At 36.1% G+C, this 23,974-nt stretch overlaps 1 protein-coding gene across 3 annotated transcripts in view; it reads right to left on the bottom strand.

Moving 5' to 3' along the window:
* The window catches only part of didum (dilute class unconventional myosin), a 696,374-nt gene that overhangs the window by 48,245 nt on the left and 624,155 nt on the right, over positions 1 to 23,974 (bottom strand). For all 3 annotated transcript variants that reach the window (XM_090402302.1, XM_090402303.1, XM_090402304.1), the window contains one exon: positions 17,429 to 17,500. In XM_090402302.1, coding sequence (XP_090258428.1) covers positions 17,429 to 17,500 — 72 coding nt within the window. The remainder of the gene's footprint in view (positions 1 to 17,428; positions 17,501 to 23,974) is intronic.

Below are 23,974 nucleotides of genomic sequence, written 5' to 3'. Positions count from 1 at the left end.
TGCTGACCTTCATACCATATCTATTACAACAGTTTTTCAATTTAGTCAGAGAATCTTGCAGACTTGTAGCAGATTTATTTAGAAGTATAACATCGTCCGCATAAAGAAAGAGCTGACATTAACATCTCCAATTTTGATATCATGTTTAATACCACTTTCCTTCATAATGTGATCCATATAGATAATGAATAACAGAGGGGATAATGTACATCCGTGTCTCACACCAGATTTAACATAAAACCATCTACCTGTACTTCATTCAATTCTAACTCCTGACTTAAAACTCAAATAAAGACTAAGTATTTCTTGATATAATGTCCCATTAACACCATATAACTGTAGTGTATTGAATAGCTGCTCTCTTGGCACCTTGTCATATGCCTTTTCCAGATCGACAAAACTTAAATACATATCTATGTTATATTCCCATGCTTTCTCAACTATTTGTTGTAAAGTGAAGATCTGGTCCTGACAGCCTCTATTTGACCTGAATCCAGCTTGTTCTTCACCAAGCTTTTCTTCCACAATTCTTCTCAACCGTTTCTCAAGCATACTTACATATATCTTACCCGGAACTCTCAGGAGGGATATACCTCTGTAATTCTCACATTCAGTTTTATTTCCTTTTTTATATATGGGTACTATGAGAGCTCTACTCCAATCATCGGGAATTCGTCCCACTGTCCAGGCATTCTGAAGTATCCAGTGCAGCCACTGTAAGACTTTTATACCACCATACTTCAGCATTTCTGGTCGAATATCGTCTACTCCTGCTGCCTTTCCACATTTCAAGCCTTTGATGGCTTTTTCTACTTCAAGTATGGATATGTATTCCTGACTGCATGCCTGGTCAGTATTTTTTTATCACTGTGCTGTCATCACTGCTTGTTTCATTTAACAAATTTTCAAAGTAATTACTCCATACTTCAAGGATATCATTTTTCCCATTTTCATGTCACCTTTATCATCTCTAACTCCTTTTACAGCACTCTTTCCTCCATTCCTAAGCTTCTTCAACAGAAGAAGCTTAGGAATGGAGGAAATTTCCTCCAGAATATCTTACCACCTTCTTGATATTTATTATCCATGTTTTTGCCAAAGTACTCCCATGACTTTTGTTTAGTTAGTTTTACACATTGTTTAGCTTTCTTTCATTTGTCTCTGTATTCTCAAGAGCACAAGCTGACTTATTTGCCAGGAACTTTTGATATACTTTCTTCTTTTTCTTCACTGCCTCTTTAACTTCCTGTGTCCACCATGGAGTTCTAATTTTCCTATCCTTTCAGACAACTTCACCACATGCCTCTCTGGCTGAATCAATCAGGGTTTTCTTCAAGGCTTGCCACTGAATGTCCAAGGTTTGGTTCCTGTTCTGAAACCCTTTCATTTTTTCTTCAATAATCTTTGTGTATTTCATTCTACAGTTCACATCTGAGAGCTGTTCAACTTTTATTCGCTTTAAAACTTTCTTACATGTCATTCTTTTCAATATGAAATTGAATTTTATCCTGCTCAAGACTAAATAGTGATCACTTCCAATTTCAAATCCTCTGTACACTCTGGTGTCCTGCACCAGGGAGAAAACATCACTATCAACAATAACATAGTCAATGAGATTTTTGTAATTCCTTTCCTCTTCTCTCCATGTGAATTTGTGCACATTTTTATGTTGGAACATGGTGTTAGTAATAACCAGTCCATGTCCTGAGCAAAAATCCAACAGGTATTTGCCATTATTATTAGCTTTGCTCTTTTCTCCAAATTTTCCCAAAACATATTTGTGTCTCCCCAACAAGGTCCAACTTTTCCTTTTTCATTGTGTCAGTAGCTTTCTCTAGAGCCTCAAAAAATTCCTCCACTTCTTCCTTATTAGTGCCTTCTGTGGAACCATAGGCACAAATAAGTCTCATTGTCCAGTTCCCCATTCTGATATTTGCCCAAATCGTTCTACTCGACACTGCCTGCCATTCAAGAAGATGAGCCTTGTATTTTGTGTTGAGTACTATGGCTACTCCTTCTTTTCCTTGATTGTCATTTCCCGAATATAACATTTTGTATTTATTGCTCACAAAGATCTCACCAGTTTTTGTCTTTTTTGTTTCAATCACCCCTATTATGTTGATCTGGTACTTATCTAATTTCTCTACTAGCTCCATTTCTTTGCCATTCACGCTTCTTATGTTGATAGTACCAATCTTTAACTCTGGTGATATTGAGTTGGGGTGTGTTTTCAGATTTGTTCCAGTAGCTGACTTTTCGTTGTTCACCCTGGTTCCCTGGCAAAAACAATGGGGGCCTTGTTTAAATGGGCAACACCCCAGTCAGCATGAAATTTTGTCATGTTGTACCATCATTTCGTATTTTGGTTTAACCAATAGGAATACAATTTGGTCGGCTAAATCCCAAATTGCCAGCCCACCCTCGTTCGTTCAGTATCCAGATAGAATCCCAACAGGGTACACCACGAGAAGGTAAGGATTGGACATTAGGTCAGAAGCCCTGATCGGTTCTCCGCATTCCTTTAAAGGCTATGTGGAGGTCTCCTCTCAGTTATACAGCTTTGAACCTTAAGCACCCCTATCTACCATCTACATCAACTATCTACACTTATAAGCAAAAGAAGCCTCACATACTGTTTTTTTCATTATAAACACATAATTTTTTGAAAAGGCGATCATATTTTTTTGTGACTTTATTTTATTGATGGTTTTAATTACTATATTGAGAAATTAATAAAGAACTAGACTAATATTTTTTGCAAACAGATGATGTCGATGCCCAATACAATGTATAGCAAAAAAAAATCAAACATACTTCCTTTAAGTGGATACAAAACCTCTATGTCTTCCAAACATATACAGGGTGTTCGGGATAAATTTGACAGTTTCGTAAGGAAAAAGAAAATCTTCTTTGTATCTATTAAATTTAATGAATTGACAAAAAAATATTACAGGCAGAGTTAATTACAATACTATCAACAAGATTTACTCAAAATAACCACCATTAGCATCGATCACAGCTTCAATTCTGCTTCGGAACCTCGAACAAGCTGATGCTACAGTCTCCCTGGGAAGGGCCGCAAAAACTGTTTTAATTTTATCCATTAACTGGGCTTTTGTATTACTGGAAGTGCGATTGGTGTCTTTTTCAACTGCGCCCCATACAAAATAATCCATGGGGTTAAGGTCTGGGGAGTTTGGAGGCCAAACATTTGGACTGGTGAAGTCGTAGAAATTTTCAGACAACCATTTTTGACTTTTCCCAGAGGTGTGGCAAGGGGCCGAATCCTGCTGCCATACATACGGCCTACCATTGGCTACCCTTGTTATCCAGGGCTTGACTACAGTTAGCAACTCCACGAACAAAGCCCGAATTCAAATGCCAGGGTTCTTCAACACCTGTTCCTGCAGATTTGCGAGGAATTCTGCTGTACGAACGCAATCAGATCGTCTGCTAGGGATCTTTCTTCTTGCTACATCCTCGTAGTCACCATTGCAAGTCTCTAGTTCATGCCTGATTGTTTTTACTGTATTCAGGGAGCATTGGGCAGCAGTCGTAATATCCTTATTTTGATGGCGGGCACGAATCATCATGATACAAGTTATTCTCTTCCATGATTCAGGTGGGTTCCAGCTATCCATCCTTTCTGACATCTTGTATATGAATGAAGAAGGGTCCAAACGTTTAAATGAAGAGAAGTGTGTGTTAATACATGTAACTTACGGAAAAATATAATTAATTATAAATATGTCAAATTTATCCCGAACACCCTGTAGGTAGCATCATCAGTGCACAGAACATCAAATTTTCCAATGACACTTGTTTTTCATCCAATCAAGTTTTTACAGCAGCAGAAGTAGATACTCCAGTATCTAATTTTGTTGTATCTAGATTCAGTTCCTAAAGATTTTAGAAACATATCACTTCTTGCAATTTATTATCAAAAGTTCTTATTGTCGGTAACTGAGGCTTAATCAATCTGAATAGAAAATTTTCTTGTTTTTCATTTGTCAACTAGCTGCTCTTCAATGTTAACTGCCATCTCATTGATCTGGCTTTGAATTGAATTGTTGTTCAATGCAATGCTTTTAAAATACTGGCAGGATTTCGATGCATCGCTGTAGAAATTAGTCTTTAATGCAGGTTGTATAACAGTTTCACAACTGTATGAGCACTACTAGTTTTTGCAATGATTTCTGCAATTTTATAAGATGCAATCATTCCATTGTCACTTGTTTCTGTGTTGTTCTTAAATAAGGAAGTAACAGAGTTATGTTGCTTGAAATTCTGCTTTAAATTTTTTAAATATTTGATGTTTACCAACTTTGTCAGGATGTTTCATTTTTAAGTGATCTAAAAGTCTTCATGGTTTCATAGTCTCATTTGAAAAAGAACTATTACACATATGACAGTCTTTGAATAAAACCATTAGCTAGATATTCATTCAAATACTGTTGACACTTTTTCTTTTCAGTACTTGACATGACTGATGTTGTGTTGAATAACTACAATGAATTAAATAATAAAATAAAAATTATTTTTATTTAACTCTCATTGTCCACATCACTCACAAAAGCACTGTGGATCAAAAAGAAACTTCCATAAGGACACAATAAATTCATGCTAATCACTTAGAAAGTACAAACAACAGGACTGAAGTATTTCCTCATCCCATATGTGCATCATATTGTGACCAATGAAACAAATAGATAAATAAGCAAACCACACCACTACCCAAGTTGCAGCTGTCAGAAAGGCACAAATACCAAGGACCATTACCTCTGAAAGTACTTTGGCATTTAATGCACATGAAGAGCAACAGTGGTTGAAGTAAATCTTGCCCACTATCTTATCAAATCTACTCACTCACTCCAAATATACCTATATGTTAAAAATCCATTGTTTCAGGAGAAAAGAAAACCCAATGGGAGAAATTAAACAGTAAGATATAAGATGTATCCAGCCTGGATGGCCGATTGGTAAGCGTATCCACTCTCCAGCCAAGAAGCTGTGGGTTCGAATCTCGCCATGGGCATGAATGTTTGTGATTGTCTGTGAAAATATTAGTGGTGGTGAGCAGTAGATAGCATTGGTATAGATGATGATGGCAGTTGTGGCTCGTAGTAGTTGGTGGATTTGAGTGGTGGAGAGAGAGTTGTAGAGTGGGTGCCCTCCCTCGATGAGTCTTTGGACTGCCCTGGAGGTGTCATGTAATAATAATAATAATAATAATAATGTCATATTTTTTTGTCCCCTTGGGAAAGATATTGCCCCCCGGTGGGAATCCCTGCTTTAGTCTTTCATTAATAAACTTTCTAGCATGAGATCTTTACATCTTCCTTGCATTTGCGATTCTGCTTGTAATCTGTGATATAACCACATAGTGGTCAGAGTCAATATTTGCTTCTCTATAAGATGTGCCATTGATCAAATTGGACAAATGTTTCATCTATTAGAAGATAGCTGATTTCATTAAAGATGTTTCCAAGAAGACCCGTGCTGATACCATCCAATCCCACAGATGTATTCACATTAAGGTTCTGTAATAGACTATTCACCTCCCTACCATCGGCATTCACCACACACCACAATTTCCCTATAAACTAATGGTTCCTTCATTCCTTCAATGTCACCACCTGGATGATATACTCTTGCAAAGTGCTCACTCAGTAATTCTACTATATCGACTGATTCAGTGACCTCCCTACCATCGGCATTTTTTAAAATCATTCTGCTGTGCACAGTTTTTTTTTTTTACTTGCAGCATATTGAAAGAACTGTTTGGGATTTTCTTTAGCTTAAAAGGCTAATTTCCTTTAATAATCCGCTTTTGCTTTTCTTACCATACTCGTTACCCTTTTGGCCTGCGTTTTATACCATTCATATGCCTGCAGGTCACCATTCTCCTTAAATTCCCTCCACAGTTGTTTCTTTTTTTGCAACTCGAGTTTAATGGTGTTATTCATCCATTTAACTGCTACTTGATTTACTATTTGGACTCTAGGTATACAGTCAGCCATAACCTCCTACAAATGCTCCTTGACCACTTCCCAGCCCTTGCAGTTTTACATGCCATGGCACTGAACCAAGCAATCCCCTAAGCTTGTCATACTTGCCAGCATGGTAATTCCACGTACCCTGTCTTAATCGAAAATTTCACACATTTAGCCACCTCCCAGGTCAAGACCCTATGATCACTCTCACCAATAGGTGGCAACATGGTCATATTCATTACAGTCAAATTCTCAGATGCTATTACTAGGTCAAGCACTTTCGAACCCCTAATATTTTCCATTACATGCTGTCTCAGATAGTTATCCCTTAGTGATTGAATAAAATGCAGTTCCTTCCTCACATGTGTCTTCTCCTCCTTCCAATCGATGTTACCATAGTTGAAATCCTCCATAATAATTACCCTCCTTCCACTCATTTCATTAATTTGTCTATGCATACTATCTCCACCATCTATTCCATCACTTGGTCTATAGCAACACCCAACTGTACATTTTGTTCTGTTAGTCTCAATCTCACACCAAATAGCCTCAAATGAGCTTTTTTCACTATCCTGCAATACAACCTATTCTCCTTGGCAGCAGTTCATCAACTATCATCAATAACACTCCTCCCCCCATTTTATTCTTTCTGTCCCTCCTGAACACACTATACCCTACACATTCTATCCCACTAACTATTATACATCCTCTTTACCCAGCACTTAAGTAAAATAACATCTCTCCTTAACAAATCCATGTTTCCTGAAAACTCCCTGGAAAATCCTATCAACCCAATTCTGGATCTCACCTTACTAACTTCTTTGGCACCTTAACCATCACTCCAGATAAGCAACCTGGTCAGTAGTCTGAAATGTCTGTCTTAGCACCTCTCCCACACATTTCCTGTCACTTTACCTTTTCAAAACAAGCAAACATGTAAAAGAAGTACTTCTATCTGGACCAATTCCTTAAAATATGCAGCAACAGCACATCTCAAATACCTCCTGCTCACCTCACTTTAGAAGTGAGTGAGTGGCTATCATTCAGTGCAGAATTACTGTAGTATCATATGTATATTGTAGAATTTACTCGAAAAAAATATCTTGACTAGTTCCTTTTCCATCATTTCAATTCTTAATCAAAGTTTCATGAAATCACTTTCATCAAAAACACTTAATATGATGTTCATTAAATATTTCAACACCCTCCACAGAAATGAGAAATCATTTTCATAAACTAGTATCCTCTCATAACATGCAGATATGGTCACCTGGACTTTGAGAAGAAAGGATCTAGTGCACATAAAGACAGGCTGAAATTCTTAATATTTGTTCTCAACATGCAGAGTTCATACGGATTGTTCGTTTTTTGCAGCACCAGAACACACATATAATAAATAAGTGGCATATATAGGTCTAAAAACTGTATATAAAAATTGAAATAACAAATGATTTTGTTAAAACATTTCTTAAAAGTATACCAGGTAGTAAATAACTAAAATGGCATAAAATCCATGTAGAAAAACAAACGTAAAAGGTGGGTATAAAAGAGAAAAATAAAAGTACAAAAAAGTTTTAAAATTCATAAAATGTACATAAAAATAGGTTTTTAAAAAGCATATTTACAATAAGTTAAACTAATAAGTATGTAATTTACATGAGATAGTAAAGATTAATACTGTGTAAAAATTTAAAAACTAGGGTGACATCAATGGATGACATCTGCATTGAGTGTATGGGACTCAGATTATAAAAGTAGCTAAAATAATGACTGCACTTGTTAACAAAAGCAGGTCGATTAAAATATGAATAGTGGATAGTCCAGTGGCACAAAACTCCCATATAGGCATGTCATCATCCCTCAATAGGAAGGAGTGCATAAGATGACTATGACTTATGTGGAGCAAGAAGCAGGTCTAGCTACTCTGAACCTTGTGCAGAGTAGCTAGACTGCTATTTATTAGTAGCAGTCTAGCTACTTATTATTAGTTTCTATATTCCAAGATAGCTGCCACTGAGACAGAATACAATATCTGCTGATAATTTGTGTATGGTACAGGCAGATGGTGGATGCTTGAGAAATGATGATTTAACTACAGTATCTGCAGCTTCATTTTCCTTAAGCTCAACATGGCTTGAAATCCAACAGAAGCACACATCAAAGTGTAGCTTCTGTATCTGAAAGAGGAGGTGTTGGATTTGAGAGAGAGCACTGGATGTGCGAGTCTAAATATATTATATATACCTTTGGTAGCGATGTAATCCGATGTATTTTAGTGCAAGCTCTATCGTGTACAGTAAAGATACTGTAATGCTGTAAACTCTAGTGGAATTTTAAGTTATAATGTTGTCTGGAATATGGCAGATGATCCCACTAGGTCCTCTGATTTTGAGTGATCTGTGTAGACAGTCAAAAAATCAGAGTATTCAGTTCTATGAGCTTCGAAGAGCTGCTGTTAGACAGCAAGGAGTAGATGACTTCGGTTCCCTGCTGAAAGAAAAGCTACATGCTGGCATGTATGACTACCATGGTGGAAGTGTGCTTGGTGGCATCAGAGTTATGTTTACTACTGCTATTTCTAGAGCTTGTAAGAGAGCTTTTATCCACAAACCAAAGAGTTTTTTATGGATCTGTTGAATATTGTCAAGATCCTCCCATTGTGGACGAAAGATAGTTAGCCACATATGGTCTGGTTGGAATTTTATTTTTGTTGCATATAACACAGCTGTTAAGGTCAAAGTGACAAAGGTGGTTCATTTGCCTTAGTATACAGATTAGGAATAGGTGATGTGCAAAATGTTCTGGTTGCAGTTCTGATGGCTTCATGGTGAGTATAGCCATTCCAGTATACTCTCCCTGGCAGAAGCATATACTTGAGATCCATAGTCAAGTTTTGATCTTATCAATTTCCTGTACAAATGAAATGAAGTAAAGAACATCTGTCAGCATTCCAATAGGTGAAAGACAGGGTGCATAGAATGTTCACTGCTTTATGGCACTTGTCTTGTAACTGACATGTGGGGGAGGAAACTACTGAGTTTGCTGTCAAATGTCATTCTCAAGAAGTTAGTTTGTGGTGTGACTGGGATTACTGATTGTATGAGTTACTAGGATGAAGACAACGTCTGCAGCAAAAGCGCACATAACTGTTTTCTGCTGTGAAAATACGAACCCATTTCCAAGCACCCATTTTGAGAGATAGTCAATGGCTTGCTCCAGCTGTCTTTCTATGACTCTCATATTATGAATGACAGAAGCATGGTAAGGTCATCCACATAAAGGGTATTACTGTTGTAGGAAGTTGTTCTGTTTTTGACTTGGCCTTAATTGCAAAAAAGTGTGACACTTGTGGGACTCTTTCCTCTTGGTTATAGGGTGGGGAAAAGGCAGTTTCCACACAGACTTAGAAGATTTGGCTAAATAAGAAGTTTCCGATAAAAAGAGATTCCCCTGTAAGACAAAAATTATAAGTTTTTAAGTATTCCAAATCTACAAGCAGTGTCAAACTTTTTCCATATCAAAGAACTGATCCTAGATGCTTGCATTTTAGGAAGGCATCTCTAATGGAAGCCTCCAATTAGATTAGATGATCAGTAGTACAATGCTATTTTCAGAAGCCAGATTGTGTTCTTTGAACTTTAATAGTGTAATATCATATACTTCAACTGCAACTGAAACATGAGCTAATATCTGCACGATTTATGACTTGTTGTTGTGATTCATCTTTTGAACGTAGTTAAGGTCCATCTTCCTGATGATGTCCATGTAACGTTGGATGAAATATATTGGAGTTTTTGAATAAAATTCTATATAATTTTTGTTACATATGTAAGCCATGAAAGTTATTTTAATATGTCTAGTGCACATGTTCCATTAAAACAATTTTTGTACAACCATTGAGTTCAAGGATAGAGTTTATGAGGAACAGGCAGAGGAGGAGAGGAGATGTGATAGAACCATACAAGTTAACAGATCTTAGAGAAAGTACAGATACAAACAAATTTTCACCTTTCCTTGCAAAGAAACACATCATATCCTCCTTAATCTCCATAAAGATTGGTATCCTTTTCTGATAAAGGCACTACTTCTTTCTTGGTACACTTGTAACATAATATAAATCCCAAATCTGCTCTGCATTAGAATACTATTTTCACATTTGTGGTAAAAATCCCCCCCCACCTCCAAAATGCTTGATATTGTAGAGAAGAGGTTAGTCTGCTTAACAGATGATCTATCTCTTAGACCCATGCCACTTTCACCCAGATGTTCTGTTAAGCAATGTTTTTTCTATTTTTCTAGCACATTCATAATATTCAAACTTTCCAAACCAAATGCTCATATTTCTCTCATTCCAGTTCCTTCCATAAGGACTTGAACAGTCTTCAGCTGTTCAAGAAACACATTACGGGTTGCACACAGAGCTGACGAAAAGGGGAGGATATGGTAAAATTATAGGGGCCTAATTATTTTGCATATGTGTTTGTCTTTAATGGTATAATTATTAGTGCTCCATCCATCTAATGTAGTATGGATACTTATACATTGGTTATCATTAATGATGAAGTTTAATAGAGAAAATACACATCTAGAGATAATGATTACTAACTAAATTTATTAGCTAATAAATTACTATGCCAATATTTAGTAAAATAAAGAGCCGAAAGGCTTCATTTTGGCGATGCAAAATTATATAAATCAAGTGGATATTAAATCCGGCATTATTTCAAAGCCAAGTACAAAAACTATAAAAGTTTTGTATGAAATTTGACCAGAAAGTTTACGGGAATACACTTGCTGGCATTTACAAGTTGCCCTAGCCGGACCTTATAGGAGACATAATCACTTTGCCCAAGCTTCTGAGTTCCCTAGTACTGAATGAGAGTTTTTGCTCTTAAGGTTTATGCCTGGTCTCTGAGGAGAACCAATCAATTCGAAACAGCTGTCAGGCCAATGAAACCTTATCAAAATGGACCAATAGGAGGCGAATATATGGAAGCTTGGGCAAAGCGATCATGTCTCGTATAAGGTCTGGCTAGAACAACTTGTAAATGCCGGCAAGATTCCTATAAGCTCTCTAGTCAAATTTCGTATGAAACTTTTATAGTTTCTGTATTCGGCTTTGAAATAATGCTGGATTTAATATACACTTGATTTATATACTATGCCAATATTTTGCTTTAGTCATCAAGGCATCTGCATGAGCACAAAGAATATAACTAAGTATGTAGTAAGGCAAACAGAGCATGAAAGGCAGGATCCTACAGTCCTAATTGGCATTCTCTATGCATGTGGTGTCACTAAAGGTCTCAAATAACGGTTTCCTATACTTTGGGTAAAGTGAGTCAGATTTTAGGAATACTCTCTCTTATTTATACCTGTTCCTGTACAACAGGGGGATTTTTCCCCACTGGATCCTGTGATTTGTATCCATGGCATGGCATGATCTGCTCTCCAGAGCAGTTGTAGTGCATGTAATGGACATAATCTCTGTGTTCCTCAAGATGGACGTTGATGGTTCTTCCTGTTCATCCAAAACAAGAAAGCTTGCAGGAGCAAGGGATACTGTAGACCTCAAAGATAAAGTAGATCAGTGTTTCCCAAAGTGTGGTACACATATCTCCAGGGGGGGGGGGGGTACACAAATAGTCTTTAGGTGTAAGATGCACTTTTACCATTTTTTTTCCCTTTTCTTTCTTTTTGTAAATACTTTTATATTTGTCACTGTATTGTTGCAGATAAGTGCAGGACTATTCTATGAGGGTGGTCTGAAAAGTTCACGGCCTAACAATGAAAAAACGAATTCATAATTTTAAAATTATTTTTATTTTTCAACATAATCTCCCTTAAGGTTAATACATTTAATATAATAGATTTAGTTTAATCCTTTATCCCAGTGAGAGCAAACAAAGTTTGCGCCTGAAAATATCTTCAGGACTAAATATAGTGTTGTACTATCTTATCCAGTAAGTAGTGCAACACCAAGGCAACTCGTGGCAAAGGTGGAGCAAGCTACCAGGCACTTCTAACCCAGTATCTCCCATAATGCAAAACACATTTCCTATGTGGATATGTATACTGTTATGCATTAAAGGGATTGGCCATCTACCCAGACTAGTTTCGACCTTTATTGAGGTCTCTTCAGTGGGAGCCAGGCCCAGAGCTGGAGATACCAGGCAGAAGCAGTAGCAAGTCATCTGTGCCTATGGGAGTTGCCAAAAGGTTTATCACCTTTTTTAAAAATTACTCTGGATTTAGAGAAAGATGTTAAAAATTTATTTATCACTAGGTTAGACTATAATAGATTTAGTTTAATCCTTTTAAATAAACCTTTTAGATAAACCTTTTGGCAACTCCCATAGGCACAGATGACTTGCTACTGCTTCTGCCTGGTATCTCCAGCTCTGGGCCTGGCTCCCACTGAAGAGACCTCAATAAAGGTCGAAACTAGTCTGGGTAGATGGCCAATCCCTTTAATGCATAACAGTATACATATCCACATAGGAAATGTGTTTTGCATTATGGGAGATACTGGGTTAGAAGTGCCTGGTAGCTTGCTCCACCTTTGCCACGAGTTGCCTTGGTGTTGCACTACTTACTGGATAAGATAGTACAACACTATATTTAGTCCTGAAGATATTTTCAGGCGCAAACTTTGTTTGCTCTCACTGGGATAAAGGATTAAACTAAATCTATTATAGTCTAACCTAGTGATAAATAAATTTTCAACATCTTTCTCTAAATCCAGAGTAATTTTTAAAAAAAGGTGATAAACCTTTTGGCAACTCCCATAGGCACAGATGACTCGCTACTGCTTCTGCCTGGTATCTCCAGCTCTGGGCCTGGCTCCCACTGAAGAGACCTCAATAAAGGTCGAAACTAGTCTGGGTAGATGGCCAATCCCTTTAATGCATAACAGTATACATATCCACATAGGAAATGTGTTTTGCATTATGGGAGATACTGGGTTAGAAGTGCCTGGTAGCTTGCTCCACCTTTGCCACGAGTTGCCTTGGTGTTGCACTACTTACTGGATAAGATAGTACAACACTATATTTAGTCCTGAAGATATTTTCAGGCGCAAACTTTGTTTGCTCTCACTGGGATAAAGTATTAAACTAAATCTATTATAGGTTAATACATTTATTCCAGCGATGCTCCAGCGCCATTATCCCATCCTTGTAGTGGTTCTCAGTAAGATCTGCAAAATACCCCTCTACAGCTGCAATCACCTCTTGATTTGAAGAAAAATACTGACCAGCGAGGAAGAGTTTTAGTTTTGGGAAGAGAATAGAAATCAGAGGGAGCCAAATCTGGGGACTGGGGTGGATGTTCCAACAATTCATAGTGCAGATCTCTTAATTTTCCCACTGGCAAAATACCTTTGTGGGCAGGTGCATTGCCCTGATGAAAGATGATTTTTTTCAACTGGGTCTTTTCTCGCAAATTTTTTCGTCTAGTCTGGTTAAAAGATCGGAATAATATTCCCCGGTTATTGTTTTACCCTTTTCAAGATAATTATTAAACAAAATGCCTTTAGCATCCAAAACATCAATACCCCTGTAGAGGGGTATTTTGCAGATCTTACTGAGAATCACTACAGGGATGGGATAATGGTGGTGGACCTTTCCTGCTGATGGAACCGACTTTGTCTTTGGTGCTGAACAACCGGCTTCTGTCCACTGTATTGACTGCTGTTTGGATTCTGGTGTGTAATGGTGAATCCAAGTCTCATCCATAGTAATAAATCGATGCACAAAATCAGTTTTATTCTTGTTAAAACACTCCAAGCACTGTTCAGAGATTTTCATGTGAGTGTGTTTTTGATCTGCTGTAAGCAAATGCAGCACCCATCTTGCGCAAAGCTTTTTCATTTGCAATTCTTCATGCAAAATATATCCTACATGTCCTTTTGAAATGCCTATGGCCTCAGCAATTTCACACACTTTGACTTGCCGGTCATCTAATACCATATCGTGCACTTGATCAATGATTTCTGGTGTTATTACACTTTTTGAAAGTCCTTCATGTGGATCATCTTCAAGGCTGGTACAGCTGAGTATAAACTCGGCAGCCCATTTCTTAATTGTCGAAAAATGAAGGAGAAAAGTGCCCATAAACTTTTATGAATTTCTTTTGGCATTAAACCTTCTTTTACAAAGAATTTTATAACTGCACGATACTCAATTTTATCCATTTTAAGGGATACAGCCAACACTTTTGCTTCAGACAATTGTATAAAACAAACTACTTGATAGAATGATTTGCAATTTCACATGGATGCTTATGACAGATGTACCAACTTACAAAAAAAAAACTCTTGTTGATAGTGTTGCCATCTATGGTCGAGGCTGAGAACTTTTCAGACCACCCTTGTATAATTAATATTTTAATAACTAAAAAAATCTAAAGGAAGTTTTAAATAAAAAGTATGTGTTAGTATGCATTAGTATTGCAGAGATTGGTTGATAGGCGAAGAAGAGGGGATATGATAGAAACATTCAAATTACTAAAAGGTTTTTATAGGATTGATGCAGGGGAAATGTTTCAGCTGTGTGATAGTGATGGAAGAACAAGAGGTCATCTCTGGAAATTAAAGAAGAGTGTGGTTAACAAAGGTGTCAGAACAAGGTTTTTTGCCTGGAGGGTGGTGAATGAGTGGAATTCATTGCCTGACTTTGTTGTGAGCTCTTCATCTGTAAATGAATTCAAGAAGAGATATGACAGATATTGTTTTGCTAGTTTGGGTCTCCCGCGATGAGTCTACTGACTCCATGGAGATACCCGTAATAATAATAATAATAAATAATAATAATAATAATGCATCAAATGATCTCCACTAGGGCTCTATGCAGTCAATGGCAGAATCATGTTCAATCATATGGTTTGAATGTATGCATTAAAAGTTTAAATTCAAATAGTTCAAACCATGTGATTGGAAATTCTGTTATCATAATTTTCATTTATAATGCATGTATATTGGATTTCTATACCCAAAACTGTATTTAATAATTTAAAAAATTTCACATTTGTAATTTATTATATCAAAAATGATTCAAAAAAAGATCCTTTATAATTATTTGAGTTTGGATGAAATATTATAATTCCTCCCAAACTGCCTTTGCCAGATAGAGGTTATGTTGGTATTACTAAAATTTTAAAAGGGATAAAAAGGTACTGAAACACTGATCTAGATGAATGAAAAGGATCTTTTAATGAGCAGATAAAGGTAGCTAATTACTGATATAGCTTGAAAATAGTCTGCATGTTGTACCTTCTAAACACTCATGAGATTTTTTTTTAGGTGCCCTATTTATAGGGAATGGCAACTGAGTTTTTGTGTTCTGAATTTTGGGAAGGGTTGGGTTTGGGGGAGGGATGGGCAGTGTTCTGCTGATTTTGTAAAAGGGAAAGCCACTGTCTAAAAAAAATGTCACAGATGTGATTGATTTGTGTGATAAACTAGTGTGGTCCAAGCAAATGGTTCTAGCTTGATTAGCTAAGATTTAACAACACCATGTTGCTGGGTGTGTGTGTGGGGGGGGTAACAAGTACCTATCAGTATGGGTAGGTGTTTTGTAGACACAAGGATAAGGATCTGTTAGGTAGTTTGGTGACTAGAGTATCAAGAAAGGGCAGACAACTATTGTTTTCCTTTTGTACGGTGTAACAATCCTTGGATGTTGGCTGTTGATGTGTGCTAAAACATTTCCAATGTATCCTAGCCACGTGGCTGAATGGAGAACACACCATCCATGTAGCATAGCCACCAACAATATGGCTACACAGAACCATTATGTTATAGGCTTTGTGACTTCTTGCATGTGATGTTGAACAATAAAAGAAAAGAAAATCTATTGATTGCCATTGCATGTAGCTCTTATTCCATTGTTATTTTAATTTGACTCACACCAAAAACAGTGATTTTAGATAACCTTGATCAATTAAATACAGTTCAAAATAATCATAAACATTCATAGTACTCATCATGCATTTCGTTTGGATTTTAATAAGTCTCAATTTTTTCAAAATCTTTGTTCATAAGAAACAGGAATTCTGCATCCTTTGGAGGATATTGAAACAAAGATTTTGAAGAAATTCCAACTCTTCAACAGCTTCAAACCCATCAACCAAATCTCTATTCACTTACCTTTTCCAAAAGACAAACACTGTCACCACTGCTTCTACCCAGTGTTTACTAAGTTCCATGTTCTTGCAACTTGTCTTATTTTAGTCAAACAAGATCAATTAAAAAAACAGAATATCATAGCCATATTCTGCTTATCAAACCTAATAAAGGTTTGATAAGCTGAATATGGTTTGACTTGACAAAGAGCTGACAATACTATCCACAGGGTAATACTAAACTTTTCCATAGCTGTACTTATAAATCTGAATGTTTATTCAAAGTGCTGAAGCTTACTGCAATGGCCTAACTTAAATTGTAATTGCTGCCTTTCTGTTCTAAATTTTTTAAATTATTCTCCACTGTGTTAAATAATTTTTTTTATTCAACATACACACATCAGATTTCCATTATTGTTCTTCAATTTACATGTTTACTTATATCACAATGTTTTTGTGATACATAAAATGAAATATTTACAGTTAATAGTTATTTCATTGTAGCATATGTGTTTTGTATAAACCTAGTAATCACTCATACAAAACAATGCATCCACACCCAAATATCTACTAATAAAACATTGAGATAAGCATTTAAAAACAGACTATTTTATAAGAGCATTTGTTTTAGTATATTTTCAGGTGCTTTGTGATGGAGAGAGTTTTCAAATGGATCCAATTTCTGTTCCTCTCTGATATAAAAGCCATCTTCACAGTTTATAAAATGAGAAAAAAAAAATCAAGCCATTTGCATTTGATGGCTATAATGTGTTGGTAAAGTTTTTTTTTTTCTAATTATACCAGCTAATTGCAGAGAAAATTGAATTTAAACTTGGTAGGTACATTTTGGGCCACCCTGTACACCATGTACAATTTCACGAAACTGATGGTTCCTTTATTTGCTCTCAACATTCTGATTATCTCAATTTGAGGTAATCAGAATATTGTGGAATACAATATTCTGATTACCAATATAATGGAATACAATACGAATTTAACACTTTTTTAAATCAAATTTAACATTTCCCTTTTCATCTGGCATCAAAGAACTATACGTGCATAATAAAATGTACCACATTGTATCACATTCATGTTCATATATATAACACACATACAGGATCCACCTAACACACCCATACATTTTTATTTCATCTACAAATAAAATTTAAAATTATAAATCCAATCAAGAGAAAGGAATCAAATGTGATTCATGGGGATGACAAATGAATTCATCAAGATGAATTACATGTTTATTCATGGAAAGCATATGCATTAATATTACCAAATGTTCTTAATAAAATTTTAGTCCTTACCTGTTTGAAAACTTGGCTTATTAATTCAGGATCAACTCCATAGATGCTTAGCAACTTATAGAAACAATTTAACTGCAAAAAAAACAATTGAGGTGCATGGTGTATTTTGCTTCCTATTCCAACAATCAAGAAATCATCTTAAATCTTTTCTGATAAGGATTATTATTTGAAAATCAAGACATTTAAAATTAAAAATGCCCAAATTTATTACAACCTTAAAATAATCAAATTTATTAAATTAGATATTTTACAGAAACAGTTTTCATTACTGTTCCTGTGAAATAGTTAATTTATTAAACTGAAATATTAAATGGTATTCAAATGATACACACACACACACACACACACACACACACACACACACACACACACACACACACACACACACACACACACACACACACACACACACACAGATAATACTTGATTTACTTCATACTGAAAAAAAATTCATCAAAGGTTATTACTTGAATTGAACCCGACATTTCGAAGAGAAATGGTGGTTGAATGCTACTTCACAAAGTGAATGATGGAGGAGTAAGTTGACGCTTTCTTTGGACTATATTGTAAAGCTCTTTACAGCAGTTAAAGACAGCGTTTGTTTCTCTCGTAACTTTGGACCTCATCATTAGATGAGATCTAAAGTTATGAGAGAAAGTTATTATCTAGACCTTGTTCATTACAACTGCTGTTATGTCAACCAGATGCGTGAAAATCAATGCAAAGACCTCCATCGACAGTTTTAATGGAGTTCACCTCATTCAGCACCACTCAAATTCCTTTTTTATTTGTTCCAACAGCAATATGAGATCTCATGGGTGAGATGCAATCTTCTCAAAGCCAGTACAACGGAGGCATTATGATGATAGCCTTAGAGCCTTTGATGATAATCTTGCTTTCAAATTTCAGAACAGTAACATTATTGATGACTTTAGACCAGGTTTTCTTACACACTTCATGTGAGTATTTTTATGTGACTTTTCAGGAATCACCAACTATGTGGCCTTCTTAACTGCAATTATAACAAGCCAAGTATAGAAGTCTTCTATACTTGGCTTGTCATCTGTCAAGTTTCTAATCTCTTAGCAATTTGGTAAAGAGTTGATGAATATTCAATGCAATTAGAACTTTAATGTTGCAGGGATGTACTAATCTACTCCATCTGTTGGATCAGAGAGGTGGAGTTGGGTAGCAGGAACACATTCTTAATGTTATTGCTGAGATCAATAAGAGTGATGAGGAATATTATCAAGAAGAAGAATAATCTTAAATGGAATATTTGCACTTTTTCAATAGGTTTTCAATTCTATTCAACAAATAGTTCAAATTTGAACAAAACATAATCAATAAAAATGGAGACAATAATCCAGACTTTCTTGTGAGAATGCCAACAGGTAAACCCTCTTCTGAATAACCACATAGTGCTCTAGTATTCTATAACTTTTGTACCATTAAGGACAAAATTTATAATCTCCCTGAGATTATAAATCTCAGGGAGATATAAGGATGGTGATTATCAAACAAATAAAAAGACAGCTTGATGCAATGTTTTGGATGAGAAACTGCTATGTAAAGGAATTAACTGAATCCAGAGAGTTGGGAGAATAAACTGCATGGGAATTAAAGGTGAATAACACTTTGAAGCAGGAGCTGTGTGTGTGTGTGTATATAAATAAAGAATTTTATGGATATGATATTGTGAGAAGAGTGATAAGGCTCAGGAGTAGAAAAAACAGTAGGCCAGGAGCATGATAGCTATGGAGAAAGCAAAGCCAGATTATGAAAGACAGCCAAACATGCCAAGGAAAATCTAAGAGAATTTTATTGCTATGTAGTAAGTAAAAGGAAGAATGACTATGGAAGAATAATAATCCTACCATGTGAATGGTAGAAAAGTATCAGATGTACACTAGAAATAGTTGAGTTGTTAAGTGTTCCATTTAGCAAGATTATATTTCAAACAGTCCAATTAGCCTGGCTGTTGAAAGAAGGGGAGGAAGTGGATGAAAACAGAGATAAATGAGTTGGTGATTTTAAAAATTATTGCAAGAGTGTGATTCCACTGCAGCAGTGGGAATGAATATGATATCGACATGGATGGTGAAGGAATGTGCAAAAGAGTTGCCAATGCAACTCCTTCCTGACCTGATTGATCAGTTTAACTTTTGGCACAAGTAATGAGTTGAGGAAGAGCAAGATAATTCCATTATACAATGGTTGAAGTAAAACTGATGAAGTTAATTATACACCAATTAGTATCACTGATGTGGTTGTCAAGGTATTGGAAAGGTTTGTCAGGAATTGCATTTGAAGGTGGTAGACAACACTGGGATCCTCTATATATGACAACATGGTTTTGTTAAAGGTAGGTTTTGCTTTAGCAGTCTGCTCATGTTTTATAACAGAGTGAATCGAATGTAAGATAAGGGGAATAGATATACAATGGATATGCCAATGACATTTGACAGGATTCCAAAACTTGCAAAACAAATTTACAAGGATTCAGGCAATGACAATCAAGGAAAAGAAGGAGTAGCCATAGTATTCAACACAAAATACGAGGCTAATCTTCTTGAATGGCAGTCAGTCTCAAGTAGAGTAATGTGGGCAAATATGAGAATGGGGAACTGGACAATGAGACTTATTTGTGCCTATGGTCCCACAGAAGGTTCTAACTAAGGTAGACGTGGAGGAATTTTTTGATGCTTTAGAAAAAGCAACTGACACAATGAAAAAGGAAAAGTTGGTCCTTGTTGGGGATCTAAATAGCAGAGTAGGAAATGATTGTGAGACATACAAAAATATTTTGGGAAAATTTGGAGAAAAGAGCAAAGCTAATAATAATGGCAAATATCTGTTGGATTTCTGCTCAGGACATGGACTGGTTATTACTACTAACACCATGTTCCAACATAAAAATGTGCACAAATTCATATGGAGAGAAGAGGAAAGGAATTACAAAAGTCTCATTGACTATGTTATTGTTGATAGTGATGTTTTCTCCCTGGTGTACACCAGAGTGTACAGAGGATTTGAAATTGGAAGTGATCACTATTTAGTCTTGAGCAGGATAAAATTGAATTTCATATTGAAAATAATGATATGTAAGAAAGCTTTAAAGCGAATAAAAGTTGAGCAGCTCTCAGATGTGAACTGTAGACTAAAATACACAAAGATTATTGAAGAAAAATTGAAAGAGTTTGAGAACAGGAACCAAATCTTGGAGATTCAGTGGCAAGTCATGAAGAAAACCCTGATTGATTCAGCTAGAGAGGCATGTGGTGAGGTTGTCTGCAAGGACAGAAAAATCAGAACTCCGTGGTGGACACAGTAAGTTAAAGAGGCAGTGAAGGAAAAGAAGAAAGCATATCAAAAATTCCTGACAAATAAGTCAGCTTGTGCTCTTAGAGAATACAGAGACAAATGTAAGAAAGCTAAACAGTGTGTAAAACTAGCTAAACAAAAGTCATGGGAGGACTTCGGCAAAAACATTGAAAATAAATATTAAGAAGGTGGTAAAATATTCTGGAGGTTGTTGAAGAAGCTTAGGAATGGAGAAAAGAGTGCTAAAAGGAGTTAGAGATGATAAAGGTGACATGAAAATGGGAAAAAAAAATGATATCCTTGAAGTATGGAGTAATTACTTTGAAAATTTGCTAAATGAAACAAGCAGTGATGACAGCACAGTGATAAAAAACACTGACCAGGCATGCAGTCAGGAATACATATCCATACTTGAAGTAGAAAAAAGCCATCAAAGGCTTGAAATGTGGAAAGGCAGCAGGAGTGGATGATATTCGACCAGAAATGCTGAAGTATGGTGGTATAAAAGTCTTACAGTGGTTGCACTGCGTAGTTCAGAAAGCCTGGACAGAGGGACGAATTCCTGATGATTGGAATAGAGCTCTCATAGTACCCATATATAAAAAGGGAAATAAAACTGAATGCGAGAATTACAGAGGTATTTCCCTACTGAGTGTTCTTGGCAAGATCTATGTAAGTATACTTGAGAAACGGTTGAGAAGAATTGTGGAAGAAAAGCTGGGTGAAGAACAAGCTGGATTCAGGTCAAATAGAGGCTGTCAGGATCAGATCTCCACTTTATGACAAATAGTCTAGAAAGCATGGGAATATAACAAAGATCTGTATTTAAGTTTTGTCGATTTGGAAAAGACATATGACAAGATGCCAAGAGAGAAGCTATTCAATATGCTACAGTAATATGGTGTCAATGGAGCATTATATCAAGCAATACTTAGTCTTTATTTGAGATGTAAGTCAGCAGTTAGAATTCAAGGAAGTACAGGAAGATGGTTTAATGTTAAATCTGGTGTGAGACAAGGATGTACATTATCCCCTCTGTTATTATCTATATGGATCACATTATGAAGGAAAGTGGTATTAAACATGATATCAAAATTGGAGATGTTAATGTCAGCTCTGTGCTTTATGCGGATGAGTTATACTTCTAAATAAATCCGCTCCAAGTCTGCAAGATTCTCTGACTATATTGAATAACTGTTGTAAGAGATATGGTATGAAGGTCAGCAATAAAAAGACAAAGACAATGAAAATAGGCAGAATCATTGAAAATGTCAAGTGTGTTGTGAATGGAGAACCTGTGGAACAAGTAAAACATATCAGCTACTTAGGCACGATTTTTACTGAAGATGGTAAATTAAATATAGAAATAGACAACAGAATCAGCAAAGCTGGTATGGTGGGAAGTCAACTGAAAAATTCATATGGAATAAGAGAGAAATTAGTCGGAACACTAAATTAGCTGTATACAAGACAGTGTTCAAACCAGTTTTAACTTATGGATCTGAGAGCTGGGTCAGAAGTAAAACACTTGGCCAAAGACTAGAGACCACAGATATGAGAGTCCTGAGAAAGATTATAGGCATGAACAGATGGCATCAATGGCAATATATTAAAAACGAGGATATTACGAAAGAACTTGACATTGTCAGCATCCAGGAATGCGTTAGCAGAGCTAATCTCAGGTGGTATGGTCACTTAAGTAGAATGGGCAAGGAAAGATTAGCAAAACAAGTGTTCTCTGCCTGGTTGGCAGCAAAATGACCCAGAGGAAGACCAAAATATAGGTGGATTGATACGGTACAAAGTGCCTTAGACAATAGAAATATAAGATCTGATAATGTTGGAGTTTTGACAAGTAACAGACTGATTTGGAGGAAAATTGTAGATAGGAAGTTAGTAATGATGTAATTTTTTTCATGTAGTACTATCATATCCTGTACACCCTTTGAGGGTACATGACAGGAATTTGATGATGATGATGAAAAGTGACTGACTGACTGAGAGGTATGAAAGTGATGTGTGGAATACTCAGTCTATGAGGGAGGGTGACCAATGTTGAATATGGTTGACACACTATCCCTGCAGCCTGATTTGAATAGAATGGTTATATGAATGAATGTCAGTTCAATATTGCCAAGTGCAAGGTTATGCATTTTAGACAGAAGGCATTTACAAGGAGAGTATTACATTAATAAAAATTTGTCAGAAGTAGTGTATGAAACCAGAGACTTCAGGATTACTGTACGAGGGGGGGGGAGTAGGAAAGTTCTGATAAACCTAGAACAAAATGATATTAAAGCAACTGATAAAATACCGCAAGAAAGAACATAATAGTAGCAAGTTATGAAGGTAACTTATGTTCATATATTCTTATATCCTTTTGTATTCCTTCTTGTGGTTATATCAGTTGCTTTAATATCATTTTTGTTCTAGCTGTTTATCAGAACTTTCCAGATCCTGCCCCATTGTATACAGGGAGTTAAAGTTTAGAAGTCACACTGCTAAGGTGGTTAAGTCACTGCACTTGGAAACAGTGCTGTTAAAGAGCACACACTAACTTATAGGAACAAGGAAGTTATTCTCCCATTTTATAAGGCTTTACTGCATCTAGATTACTGTGTACAGATATGGTCATTGAGATTCCAAAGACATAGGAAACAGCTGAAAAAATTCAGAACTGAGTAACCAAAATGATAACAGTCCCCTATGGAATTGTGCATATCACAACAGATTAAGTGAGCATGGTCTTCAAATTCTGAGGAATGGATGTAGACGGAGGAGAGGAGATATAATAGAAACAAAGTCAGGAGATCTTATAGAATAGATACAAGTGAGATTTTACAATTTATATATAGCAGGTGGGGTTAGAAATCAGGGTCATCTCTGAAAGCTGACTATGGATAGGGGGTTAGGAAATATGTGAGGTTCTTCTCATTCTCATGGTATATGGTTTGTGGAATGGACTATAGTTAGATGTGAAATCTTCAGTGAATGTGTTCAAGGAGAGATATGACTGATATTTAAGTATGGCTAATGACTTAAAGGAGACCCCTACCTGAATGAATTCCTTGACTTTTTGAAGGATACTTCTCCCACTCGGTAACAGTGTACAATGATCTTTTGCTACTTCAAACTCACAAGGCAATTTCCTCTTCAATGGATTTAGCATTAACTTCCAAAACAAACTCATTTCACTGATATTAGAAATTATTTTGTAAATGT

Source organism: Typopeltis vanoorti, chromosome 13, assembly GCF_054136105.1.
Source record: "Typopeltis vanoorti isolate ZY-2024b chromosome 13, IOZ_Tvanoo_1.0, whole genome shotgun sequence".
Lineage (NCBI taxonomy): Eukaryota > Metazoa > Arthropoda > Arachnida > Uropygi > Thelyphonidae > Typopeltis > Typopeltis vanoorti.
Note: the sequence above shows the minus strand (reverse complement) of the source record. Positions and strands in the feature narration are given on the sequence as shown.